The sequence below is a fragment of the Haliotis rubra genome, unplaced genomic scaffold (assembly GCF_003918875.1).
Source record: "Haliotis rubra isolate DU_JTF1 unplaced genomic scaffold, ASM391887v1 Scf1825, whole genome shotgun sequence".
Classification (NCBI taxonomy): domain Eukaryota; kingdom Metazoa; phylum Mollusca; class Gastropoda; order Lepetellida; family Haliotidae; genus Haliotis; species Haliotis rubra.
In genome coordinates this window covers 83,930-99,409 of record NW_025765809.1, presented here as the reverse complement: position 1 = coordinate 99,409, position 15,480 = coordinate 83,930, and the positions used below count along the sequence as shown (strand labels likewise).

General features: G+C 40.9%; 1 protein-coding gene across 1 annotated transcript in view; it reads left to right on the top strand.

The window, feature by feature from the left end:
• The first annotated feature begins 454 nt into the window (after positions 1-454).
• The window catches only part of LOC124273649 (transmembrane protein 131-like), a 72,450-nt gene continuing 57,424 nt past the window's right edge, over positions 455-15,480 (top strand). Inside the window, 3 exon segments of the mRNA XM_046708922.1 lie at positions 455-751; positions 1,204-1,268; positions 4,661-4,695. Of these exon segments, the coding sequence (XP_046564878.1) occupies positions 631-751; positions 1,204-1,268; positions 4,661-4,695 (221 nt within the window). The 5' untranslated portion in view covers positions 455-630.

Below are 15,480 nucleotides of genomic sequence, written 5' to 3'. Positions count from 1 at the left end.
AATTGTGTTTAATTCTCTAAAAACTGCAAGGCTGGTCGCCCTTTCAACGCATTTCCAACAGAGCCGATATTCCGAATTGGGTATCTCATATTCATAAAAAATATTACTTTGGGATAAGTATTGCAAAGTGAGTAAGAGTATTTTAGCTGCTCGGAAACAATCGCACATGTTGAAAGAATTGATATTTACCTTGAAATATGGTCCGACATCTCTTCTTATCTTAACAAGCCATTCTTTTCTTAAGTTCTTTTCAGCAGGGATTCTGTGAAAAGACAGCTGTCCCTCGGTGTCATAACGAGAATCATTAGTGCACATCGGTACACAGCAATGCAGGGCCGCCATTGTTTGTGCACCAAGCCTCGTTCTGAGTTGAAAACATGGCGGGCGTGAATACAGCCTATCATAATACGCCTCACACTCGTTTTAATGTGCTATGTATCGCGTAGTTTCGTATCCAGGTAGCTCTCAGTATGACTATATATCCATATAACGCAGCCCCAGGGGCCTTATTTTGAGATTGCAAAAATGATATTGTGATTTCTAGAGATATTATTATGACATTTCAGGGCCTGTTGATGTCGTTCTTTGAAAACGTCAGATATTGACATTCGAGAGATGAGTTAGGCAAGCATGGCGCGGTTGGATATTCACGTTACAGACAAAGTGCTAGATTTTTTACATTTGTTTCTTCTATTACAAACTTTACAACCTTCTTCAACATATGTAGATGCAGTAGAAAGTCACAGCCAAGGTAAGACACAGAAAAAATCACGAAACATTATGTCTAGATGTTGAAAACAGGGTATAAATGTTGTGAGGTTGCGCTTGTGTTTACATGCGGGACTGTCGCGAACACAATGTGTTTGCCCCGAAAATGACATTGATTGTGATGACATATGTGAATCATGAATTTGAGTTTATCACAGTAATGTGTCAGGTTTTACAAATACTGATCGCAGACACATAATCTGTGGAAATATCGCCATATTTTGATGTGTTTATGGTTGATGTGACCATGCCGGAAATAGATTCCACAACGCGTTCGAGCAGAACATCTTGTCTATAAAGAACAGTCTCTAGGGCTACTACAATGACATCTCAGTCGAACGACAATACACTATATACTCCAGTGTTGTCATTAACATTGACATTTACATATGTATCCCTTTTTCCATTAATAATCGACTTTTTCTTTCTTTTCAGCGTTCATCCAAACAGACAAACATTTGACCTACATTGTAGGTGATATTAGTGGAATACCTTTAGAAGTGAGTATTACCATCGTCTGCTATCATGAGTGTAATTCAGTGTTAGATTCACAGTGTTTGCACTTGATCTAAAGACAAGTTAGCTATAAACAGATACATTCTAGTGGAGTGTACATATACAAGATGTGTGTATTCCTGTATGCTTTGCTGACCCAGTTTGCAATGACAGTACAGTACTACGACTAAAGATAAAATTGATAATAAACATCGACACAAGCCATGATCACAAGTTGAATGCTCCATGTCTTGGGTTACTTCTTTGATTTGAAAGGCATACTCATTGCATGAGCAAAGATTTTATGTGAAATTATTACCAGTAGAGTATCTTTTAAATTGTATCTGTCATTTAATATAATCATGATAATGTGATGTTATGCTGTTAATTTCCATTTGATTAATTTAAGGAAATTAAATTAATAATTTTATATCTTAGTCTTTGACTTGAACAGAGTGTCATATTTGTGCCAAATTTATGGATCTAGTTGATTTCCCACTCATTTTATGTTTTGATGTTTACAGTACTGTGTAAATCTAATTGTAGTTAGATTTCACAAAATGAACTGTATTTTGTAAAGTAGATCAAAGAGTCAATATGTGTACTGGTGATATGGAGGAAATGCTTCCTTATTCAATTCACATGTGTCATTCATTGCCCTTGACTCTTTTGTTTCTATGTCCTCTATGGAAACAGGGAGTTTGTTTGTCACTTTGTGACCTTTCTAACTGGAAGTGCTGTAGAAGTACCTTGTGTCCGTGTTCACTGCTGAGCAAATATCTAACTCATGTACAGCTCACACTCTTGCTGTCTCATCATTCTTCAGATCAAAGTCATTCATTTGATGTAGGATGATTAGTTTATTTTGTGGTGCAACACTTTTGTTGTTGCTGGCTTAAAACATTTGAAGTTTTAAACAATTAAACCTCTGTTTACACACTCTTGTCTAAAATATCTTTCATGCCAATACTATCAACAATTGACCATTTTCAGACAGGTTTAGAAGTTCCTGTGAACAGTTTAGTTTAACATTTTATTATTACATGTGCACCCAAACCAAGCAGGATAATAGTCAACACTCCTAATTCTTTTGATTTGTCAGTAATGTGGTCACTTGTCATTGCCATTATAAGTTTGATGTCACAGAATTTATTGTTATTGTTTTACTGATTATCATGAATAATACATCAGCTGCTTACTTCTTACTTTATTTGTCACCCAACATTAGTGATATGTTCTCCTCAAAATGAATTAGTTTATATATGTTTTGCAAGCTTTGTTATAAATCAAGACGATCTCAAGATCCAGTGAGAGGTTGAGGATATTTTGCTTTAATAGGACACCCTGATTTTTTTATGATAGATTACAAGGTCAGGGTTCTGTAAAGGGCCCATAGACATCTTTCTAGAATTGCACAACACTGTAAACACAGCTTGGGGTGTAGACAACGAGACATAACACATTTAAATGTTGTCCCTATCAAGCCTTGCATTGGATGACATTATTGAGGTTTATCATGACATAAGTCATGCTGAATGAATTTGAAAAGAAAAAATGTGTGGTTTCTGGTCTCAGATCGCTAGCATCCGGGGAGGATTATTAGAGGAAGTAGGGTTTCTCCGTTGAATAGTGACATTGTGTGCTCCACCACTGTTTGTTGTTACAGAGGCTCCTTGTCTGTACCACAATAGATAACTGACGAAACGAGACAAGGAGCAAGACAATTCAAAATCCAAATCCTGCTTGTGATACTTGATACTTTATAGTTCTGTTTACTTTCATTGTTGATGGCTGCACACAGAACTTATGTACAGGAAAACATGATCCAACATAATGATGAAAAGAGTTAAAAATATTATGATATTATTAAAGATATTTCTTATTTTGCCCGTTGATATTTGTGACATAGTGCTCTTGTCTTTGGCTAGTTTGCCAGGGTTTATAATTTTCCTATGTGTAATGTTCAGTTTTGGATACTCAAGGGTATTATTTATGAATACCCCTATCTGTACTTATGCCCTGTTACAATACATGCTTGGTGGTAACCATGGTAACATTTCATCTTACAAATAGAAGCAATCATATCTATTTTTTTAGTTGTTATCCTAAGTAAATAAATGTGAATTTGGGACAATTACAAGCTCAGCCTAATGACTAACTAACACTTTTGACACTAAAATGCCAATTTTTCCAGTGATAGTGTGAGTATTGGGGCTTGCATGCCACTCAGCTTAGTGTCAAACTTTGGGGTCCATATTAATCATGGTTCAGTAACAACATGATGAACATACCTTGTCATGCCACAGATATTTCTAGGATAACACAAAAACCAATTTATGATATTTGGGGTCATTCTAAAGTGAAAATATTTTTGCCCATGTTAACCACCACAGTTGGTGATTCTTACATGTTTTGTTTCTACTTCCCTATCACTGTATCAATCTTTAGTGGTTCATGTCCATGTGAACACTTTGCCTGAAATATCAGGTTTAAACAAAATGTTAAAGGGAGGTCACCCAAAGCCTTCCTTTCTATTTCCCTCTGGGCATCTCAGGAAGCTCTGACACTAGTCCGATAGTAGTGAATAGCTTTCAGGAAAGTGGTGTTACTTGTAGCGAGGTTAGATCCCGGTTGTGGACTGAGGATACAGTTTTATCATTTGTTTCCTTGTAAATCCGAATTTGCAACACAAATCAGACTGTATATGAGAGTGAGACTACATTTGCTGTTAACGTTAGTTTAAAGTTTGAACTGTAATTGTGTCTTTTCAATCCTGTCAACTCAGTCCAAATAAGACTTGTTTTCAGAAACAAAGTCTGATGTTAAAATAAGAGTAATACTAGTATCATTTTTGGAAAAAATCTGTTTTACAGTTCCAAGGATAGCACTTGTTTCCAGATAAATGGGCAAGACTTTGCCTTCAAATGTTGTATTGAAAAATAGAAGTTTCGTCTCAGTCCTAAGAGAAACATGCTTCCATTTAATTATTCTCCATCAAAACATACAAGAGTGGGTATTGACCCAGATGATCAGCCAGCTGTTTCCACCAAACGCATATTGAGAACAACTCAGCATTCACTCGATAAATACTTTCAATTTATTTTTTTGCTCTTTTGACTTGTGCTTTGCAGAAACGGCAAAGAATTTCAGATTTTATTGTCCATATTTAAGCAGTACTAAAACAAGCATGTAGAAAACTGTGTTCCAAGTGGAATATGCTCTCTCAAAGCCCCTGGACCCGCTAACTCCCATCCTGCCTGGCCACCTTTCCGCTTTGAATGTAGCTATTTGTTTGGATCCAAATTAGGTATGTTCAAAGACTAAGCTTTAGTGTGACATGTGGCAGTACTTGTGCCTGTATGATTCACCTTTGATATATGATTCTTTTCTACTTCAGATAAAACCAGGTCATGGGTTTCCAGACCCGCTTTCGTAAGTATTTCAATACTCTTTTCTATTTCTATAAATTGAACTATTATATGCATCAATGTGTATGATATAGGTCTGTATAGCAAGTGTTGTTGCATTCAAATGCAGTTGATTTGAAGGGGTTGAGATGTATGTACTATGCTGGAGCAACCTCAATACACAGATGAGGGAGACCCTTGTTGCATGTACACTGAACCAACCTCAATACACAGATGGAGGGAGACCCTTGTTGCATGTACACTAAACCAACCTCAATACACAGATGAGAGAGACCTCTGTTGCATGTACACTGAACCAACCTCAATACACAGATAGAGGGAGACCCTTGTTGCATGTACACTGAACCAACCTCAATACACAGATGGAGGGAGACCCTTGTTGCATGTACACTGAACCGAATACACAGATGGAGAGACCGTACCTCAATACACAGATGGAGGGAGACCCTTGTTGCATGTACACTGAACCAACCTCAATACACAGATGGTTTGAAGGGGTTGAGATGTATGTACTATGCTGGACCAACCTCAATACACAGATGAGGGAGACCCTTGCTGCATGTACACTGAACCAACCTCAATACACAGATGGAGGGAGACCCTTGTTGCATGTACACTGAACCAACCTCAATACACAGATGAGAGAGACCTCTGTTGCATGTACACTGAACCAACCTCAATACACAGATGGAGGGAGACCCTTGTTGCATGTACACTGAACCAACCTCAATACACAGATGGAGGGAGACCCTTGTTGCATGTACACTGAACCAACCTCAATACACAGATGGAGGGAGACCCTTGTTGCATGTACACTGAACCAACCTCAATACACAGATGGAGGGAGACCCTTGTTGCATGTACACTGAACCAACCTCAATACACAGATGAGGGAGACCCTTGTTGCATGTACACTGAACCAACCTCAATACACAGATGAGGGAGACCCTTGTTGCATGTACACTGAACCAACCTCAATACACAGATGGAGGGAGACCCTTGTTGCATGTACACTGAACCAACCTCAATACACAGATGTAGGGAGACCCTTGTTGTATGTACACTGAACCAACCTCAATACACAGATGAGAGAGACCCTTGTTGCATGTACACTGAACCAACCTCAATACACAGATGAGAGAGCCCCAAATTGCATGTACACTGAACCAACCTCAATACATAGATGGAGGGAGACCATTGTTGCATGTACACTGAACCAACCTCAATACACAGATGGAGGGAGACCCTTGTTGCATGTACACTGAACCAACCTCAATACACAGATGTAGGGAAATTTTTGTTGCATGTATACTGAACCAACCTCAATACACAGATGAGGGAGACCCTTGTTGCATGTACACTGAACCAACCTCAATACACAGATGGAGGGAGACCCTTGTTGCATGTACACTGAACCAACCTCAATACACAGATGGAGGGAAACCCTTGTTGCATGTACACTGAACCAACCTCAATACACAGATGGAGGGAAACCCTTGTTGCATGTACACTGAATCAACCTCAATACACAGATGGAGGGAGACCCTTGTTGCATGTACACTGAACCAACCTCAATACACAGATAGAGGGAGACCCTTGTTGCATGTACACTGAACCAACCTCAATACACAGATGGAGGGAGACCCTTGTTCCATGTACACTGAACCGACCTCAATACACAGATGGAGGGAGACCCTTGTTGCATGTACACTGAACCAACCTCAATACACAGATGGAGGGAGACCCTTGTTGCATGTACACTGAACCAACCTCAATACACAGATGAGGGAGACCCTTTTTGCATGTACACTGAAGCAACCTCAATACACAGAGGAGGGAGACCCTTGTTGCATGTACACTGAACCAACCTCAATACACAGATGGAGGGAGACCCTTGTTGCATGTACACTGAACCAACCTCAATACACAGATGGAGGGAGACCCTTGTTGCATGTACACTGAACCAACCTCAATACACAGATGGAGGGAGACCCTTGTTGCATGTACACTGAACCAACCTCAATACACAGATGGAGGGAGACCCTTGTTGCATGTACACTGAACCAACCTCAATACACAGATGAGGGAGACCCTTTTTGCATGTACACTGAACCAACCTCAATACACAGATGGAGGGAGACCCTTGTTTCATGTACACTGAACCAACCTCAATACACAGATGAGGGAGACCCTTGTTGCATGTACACTGAACCAACCTCAATACACAGATGGAGGGAGACCCTTGTTGCATGTACACTGAACCAACCTCAATACACAGATGGAGGGAGACCCTTGTTGCATGTACACTGAACCAACCTCAATACACAGATGAGGGAGCCCCTTGTTGCATGTACACTGAACCAACCTCAATACATAGATGGAGGGAGACCCTTGTTGCATGTACACTGAACCAACCTCAATACACAGATGGAGGGAGACCCTTGTTGCATGTACACTGAACCAACCTCAATACACAGATGGAGGGAGACCCTTGTTGCATGTACACTGAACCAACCTCAATACACAGATGGAGGGAGACCCTTGTTGCATGTACACTGAACCAACCTCAATACACAGATGGAGGGAGACCCTTGTTGCATGTACACTGAACCAACCTCAATACACAGATGGAGGGAGACCCTTGTTGCATGTACACTGAACCAACCTCAATACACAGATGAGGGAGACCCTTGTTGCATGTACACTGAACCAACCTCAATACACAGATGAGGAGAGACCCTTGTTGCATGTACACTGAACCAACCTCAATACACAGATGGAGGGAGACCCTTGTTGCATGTACACTGAACCAACCTCAATACACAGATGGAGGGAGACCCTTGTTGCATGTACACTGAACCAACCTCAATACACAGATGAGAGGGAGACCCTTGTTGCATGTACACTGAACCAACCTCAATACACAGATGGAGGGAGACCCTTGTTGCATGTACACTGAACCAACCTCAATACACAGATGAGGGAGACCCTTTTTTGCATGTACACTGAACCAACCTCAATACACAGATGGAGGGAGACCCTTGTTGCATGTACACTGAACCAACCTCAATACACAGATGGAGAGACCCTTGTTGCATGTACACTGAACCAACCTCAATGTTGCATACACTGATGAAGGGAGACCCTTGTTGCATGTACACTGAACCAACCTCAATACACAGATGGAGGGAGACCCTTGTTGCATGTACACTGAACCAACCTCAATACACAGATGGAGGGAGACCCTTGTTGTACACTGTACAACTGAACCAACCTCAATACACAGATGAGGGAGACCCTTGTTGCATGTACACTGAACCAACCTCAATACACAGATGGAGGGAGACCCTTGTTGCATGTACACTGAACCAACCTCAATACACAGATGAGAGAGCCCCTTGTTGCATGTACACTGAACCAACCTCAATACATAGATGGAGGGAGACCCTTGTTGCATGTACACTGAACCAACCTCAATACACAGATGGAGGGAGACCCTTGTTGCATGTACACTGAACCAACCTCAATACACAGATGAGGGAGACCCTTGTTGCATGTACACTGAACCAACCTCAATACACAGATGGAGGGAGACCCTTGTTGCATGTACACTGAACCAACCTCAATACACAGATGAGGGAGACCCTTGTTGCATGTACACTGAACCAACCTCAATACACAGATGGAGGGAGACCCTTGTTGCATGTACACTGAACCAACCTCAATACACAGATGGAGGGAGACCCTTGTTGCATGTACACTGAACCAACCTCAATACACAGATGGAGGGAGACCCTTGTTGCATGTACACTGAACCAACCTCAATACACAGATGAGAGGGAGACCCTTGTTGCATGTACACTGAACCAACCTCAATACACAGATGGAGGGAGACCCTTGTTGCATGTACACTGAACCAACCTCAATACACAGATGGAGGGAGACCCTTGTTGCATGTACACTGAACCAACCTCAATACACAGATGGAGGGAGACCCTTGTTGCATGTACACTGAACCAACCTCAATACACAGATGGAGGGAGACCCTTGTTGCATGTACACTGAACCAACCTCAATACACAGATGGAGGGAGACCCTTGTTGCATGTACACTGAAGCAACCTCAATACACAGATGAGAGAGACCCTTGTTGCATGTACACTGAACCAACCTCAATACATAGATGGAGGGAGACCCTTGTTGCATGTACACTGAACCAACCTCAATACACATATGAAGGGAGACCCTTGTTGCATGTACACTGAACCAACCTCAATACACAGATGAGAGAGACCCCTGTTGCATGTACACTGAACCAACCTCAATACACAGATGGAGGGAGACCCTTGTTGCATGTACACTGAACCAACCTCAATACACAGATGAGAGAGACTCCTGTTGCATGTACACTGAACCGACCTCAATACACAGATGGAGGGAGACCCTTGTTGCATGTACACTGAACCGACCTCAATACACAGATGGAGGGAGACCCTTTTTCCATGTACACTGAACCAACCTCAATACACAGATGTAGGGAGATTCTTGTTGCATGTACACTGAACCAACCTCAATACACAGATGAGGGAGACCCTTGTTGCATGTACACTGAGCCAACCTCAATACACAGATGGAGGGAGACCTTTGTTGCATGTACACTGAACCAACCTCAATACACAGATGGAGGGAGACCCTTGTTGCATGTACACTGAACCAACCTCAATACACAGATGGAGGGAGACCCTTGTTGCATGTACACTGAACCAACCTCAATACACAGATGGAGGGAGACCCTTGTTGCATGTACACTGAACCAACCTCAATACACAGATGGAGGGAGACCCTTGTTGCATGTACACTGAACCAACCTCAATACACAGATGGAGAGAGACCCTTGTTGCATGTACACTGAACCAACCTCAATACACAGATGGAGGGAGACCCTTGTTGCATGTACACTGAACCAACCTCAATACACAGATGGAGGGAGACCCTTGTTGCATGTACACTGAACCAACCTCAATACACAGATGGAGGGAGACCCTTGTTGCATGTACACTGAACCAACCTCAATACACAGATGGAGGGAGACCCTTGTTGCATGTACACTGAAGCAACCTCAATACACAGATGAGAGAGACCCTTGTTGCATGTACACTGAACCAACCTCAATACACAGATGGAGGGAGACCCTTGTTGCATGTACACTGAACCAACCTCAATACACATATGGAGGGAGACCCTTGTTGCATGTACACTGAACCAACCTCAATACACAGATGAGAGAGACCCCTGTTACATGTACACTGAACCAACCTCAATACACAGATAGAGGGAGACCCTTGTTGCATGTACACTGAACCAACCTCAATACACAGATGAGAGAGACCCCTGTTGCATGTACACTGAACCAACCTCAATACACAGATGGAGGGAGACCCTTGTTGCATGTACACTGAACCAACCTCAATACACAGATGGAGGGAGACCCTTGTTGCATGTACACTGAAGCAACCTCAATACACAGATGAGGGAGACCCTTGTTGCATGTACACTGAACCAACCTCAATACATAGATGGAGGGAGACCCTTGTTGCATGTACACTGAACCAACCTCAATACACATATGGAGGGAGACCCTTGTTGCATGTACACTGAACCAACCTCAATACACAGATGAGAGAGACCCCTGTTACATGTACACTGAACCAACCTCAATACACAGATAGAGGGAGACCCTTGTTGCATGTACACTGAACCAACCTCAATACACAGATGAGAGAGACCCCTGTTGCATGTACACTGAACCGACCTCAATACACAGATGGAGGGAGACCCTTGTTGCATGTACACTGAACCGACCTCAATACACAGATGGAGGGAGACCCTTGTTGCATGTACACTGAACCAACCTCAATACACAGATGTAGGGAGATTCTTCTTGCATGTACACTGAACCAACCTCAATTCACAGATGGAGGGAGACCCAAGTTGCATGTACACTGAACCAACCTCAATACACAGATGAGAGAGACCTCTGTTGCATGTACACTGAACCAACCTCAATACACAGATGGAGAGAGACCCTTGTTGCATGTACACTGAACCAACCTCAATACACAGATGGGGGAGGCCCTTGTTGCATGTACACTGAACCAACCTCAATACACAGATTAAGATGATTTGACTGAAGTCCTGTTTGCAACAGTCATGCAGAAAGTCTTCTTGGGGGGAATTCCATGAACTCCATATCCTTTTGGAGTAGGTTTGGTCTGTGGTAGCCTGTGAGCAAGTTAATGACCTTGGCCTTCTTTGTTGTTGCCTGTGATGGCCTGTGTACAGCTGGTGTAGCAGTGTCATGCTTCAGGGAGCCTACAGAGGCAATACATTGTCTCACCAGTCTCCGTTCCACCTACAGACCATACCGCATACATTGTGTGTATACCCCCATTGTCATCCCCCCATCATGGATACACACGAACTCTATGTCCCTGACCTACTTCTAGACCAATCTGTATGTAATCTATATACACTCATGCTATGTTAATAAGTTTACACGATAGTCCATTAATTACAGAAACATTTATGTAAAATTCAAAGTGTATCATTTTCTTAGTAACTATTGTCAAAAAGGTTGTTATTTTCTTGATGTTTGAACAAAGCCTGTTCTTTCAGTGTTTGATGTGCTGGTCCTTTTGACTACTGACAAACTGGTCAGTTTCCAACACAGTTCTCAGTGCTTTGTCTCTGGCAGCAGACTAAATTTGTGTATGATCTTAATTAGAGTCAATGTCATTCTCACTTTCTTCGTTCATGGTTTGTTTGTCAAGTTGGTTCAGCAGTCGGTGTATACAGGAACATATATCATTGTGGACTACTTCTTGTTGCTGAGAGGGTCCATGATGGCTGTGGTAGGGAGAGTATGACAGATCAATGATAATAGACAACCTGCTGCCTGACAGGAATCTGTTTGCTCACCCCAGTAGCTAATGGAGCCTGTCACGCCCCACTGCACAGACACATGTATGGTCAATGCCTCCCTGACCTGGGTTTGACCACTACAGTGCTATCTCACCAATGTTACAATTGTGTTGAATTGACCAAATAGACCATCTGGGGTGAGTGAGACTGAAACTGATGAATTCATTTATATCAGGTCATGCACTTTGTCCACTTTTTTCAACTTGGTACTGGTTTCTGATTCCACCATAGTTTATATGGTGTGAGTTCACTATACACAGCACAACACAAGGCACAGCACAACACAAGGCAAAGCATTTGCAATGCACAAAACAATAGATGACTCAACTTTTTTAATATTATTATTGGATATTTATATAGCGCACATATCCACGCACTAGTGCATGCTCAAGGCACTGGTATTTTTCCTCCATCATTGGATGTCAATCTCAACGGCACATATTATTATTAATCTCAGCTCCCTGGGGATCATACAACTCTTGCTGCCACAAGGCGTACAAAGTTATTGCGGCTTTCCCATCCTTATGAGGTACCCATTCACAGCTGGGTGGACTGGGACACATAGTCAGAGTACTTTGTCCAAGTTTACTGCACGTTGCTGTACCCGCAACTAGCTGTTTGAACATATTCATGTGGCCATCATCTGGTCATATACCAACGGATTTGTGGGTTCTTTTAAGTGCACAGGGTTGTGTACTGTACACTAGGCGTTGTGACAACACTGAAAGAGTCTGCACACAAAGGTGACTCCAAGGTTTTTTACACCCGGTCACAGGTGGGCTCGATCCCGGCACCTCATGCTTGCAGGATTACTAGCCTGGCACCTTAGCCAGCTCGCCCACCACGCCCCAACTTTTATAATACACATTATGGTGTATGGCACCACATTAACTACACATCATGACACAAGGCACAACATAACACAAAAGTTAAAATACACAAAAATGTTATGATACACAAAAACAATATAATAAAGTACACAAGGCACAACATGAAACATTACACCACATGATCAAAGGCACAACATGAAACATTACACCACATGATAAGAGGCACAACATGAAACATTACACCACATGATCAAAGACACAGCATGAAACATAACACCACATGATCAAAGACACAACATGAAACATTACACCATGTGATAAAGGCACAACATGAAACATTACACAACATGGCAAAAGACACAACCTGAACATTACACTTCATGATCAAAGGCACAACATGAAACATTACACCACATGATCAAAGACACAATATGAAACTTTACACCACATGATCAAAGACACAACATGAAACATTACATCACATGATAAAGGCACAACATGAAACATTACACTACATGATCAAAGGCACAACATGAACATTACACTACATGATCAAAGGCACAACATGAACATTACACTACATGATCAAAGACACAACATGAAACTTTACACCACATGATCAAAGACACAACATGAAACATTACATCACATGATAAAGGCACAACATGAAACATTACACCACATGGCAAAAGACACAACATGAACATTACACTACATGATCAAAGGCACAACATGAAACATTACACCACATGATAAAAGGCACAACATGAACATTACATCACATGATAAAGGCACAACATGAAACATTACATGATCAAAGGCACAACATGAACATTACACCACATGATAAAAGACACAACATGAAACAATACACCACATGATAAAAGACACAACATGAACATTACACTACATGATCAAAGGCACAACATGAACATTACACCACATGATAAAAGACACAACATGAAACAATACACCACATGATAAAGGCACAACATGAACATTACATCACATGATAAAGGCACAACATGAAACATTACACTACATGATAAAGACACAACATGAAACATTACACCACATGATAAAGGCACAACATGAAACATTACACTACATGATCAAAGGCACAACATGAAACATTACACCACATGATAAAAGGCACAACATAAACATTACATCACATGATAAAGGCACAACATGAAACATTACACTACATGATCAAAGGCACAACATGAAACAATACACCACATGATAAAGGCACAACATGAACATTACATCACATGATAAAGGCACAACATGAAACATTACACCACATGATAAAGGCACAACATGAACATTACATCACATGATAAAGGCGCAACATGAACATTACATCACATGATAAAGGCACAACATGAAACATTACACTACATGATCAAAGGCACAACATGAACATTACATCACATGATAAAGGCACAACATGAAACATTACATGATCAAAGGCACAACATGAACATTACACTACATGATCAAAGACACAACATGAACATTACACTACATGATCAAAGGCACAACATGAACATTACACCACATGATAAAAGACACAACATGAAACAATACACCACATGATAAAGGCACAACATGAAACATTACATCACATGATAAAGGCACAACATGAAACATTACATGATCAAAGGCACAACATGAAACAATACACCACATGATAAAGGCTGAACATGAACATTACATCACATGATAAAGGCAATAACATGAAACATTACATGATCAAAGGCACAAACATGAACATTACACTACATGATCAAAGACACAAACATGAACATTGGTACACATGATCAAAGGCACAACATGAACATTACACCACATGATAAAGACACAACATGAAACAATACACCACATGATAAAGGCACAACATGAACATTACATCACATGATAAAGGCACAACATGAAACATTACACTACATGATAAAGACACAACATGAAACATTACACCACATGATAAAGGCACAACATGAAACATTACACTACATGATCAAAGGCACAACATGAAACATTACACCACATGATAAAAGGCACAACATGAACATTACATCATGATAAAGGCACAACATGAAACATTACACTACATGATCAAAGGCACAACATGAAACAATACACCACATGATAAAGGCACAACATGAACATTACATCACATGATAAAGGCACAACATGAAACATTACACCACATGATAAAGGCACAACATGAACATTACATCACATGATAAAGGCGCAACATGAACATTACATCACATGATAAAGGCACAACATGAAACATTACATTACATGATCAAAGGCACAACATGAAACAATACACCACATGATAAAGGCACAACATGAACATTACATCACATGATAAAGGCACAACATGAAACATTACACCACATGATAAAAGGCACAACGTGAACATTACATCACATGATAAAGGCACAACATGAAACAATACACCACATGATAAAGGCACAACATGAACATTACATCACATGATAAAGGCACAACATGAAACATTACACCACATGATAAAGGCACAACATGAACATTACATCACATGATAAAGGCACAACATGAAACATTACACTACATGATCAAAGGCACAACATGAACATTACACCACATGATAAAAGGCACAACATAAACATTACACCATGTGATAAGAGGCACAACATGAAACATTACACTACATGATCAAAGGCATGATCAAAGGCACAACATGAACATTACACCACATGATATAAGGCACAACATAAACATTACACCATGTGATAAGAGGCACAACATAAACATTACACCATGTGATAAGAGGCACAACATGAAACATTACACTACATGTGATAAAAGGCACAACATGAAACATTACACCATGTGATAAGAGGCACAACATGAAACATTACACCATGTGATAAGAGGCACAACATGAAACATTACACCATGTGATAAAAGGCACAACATGAA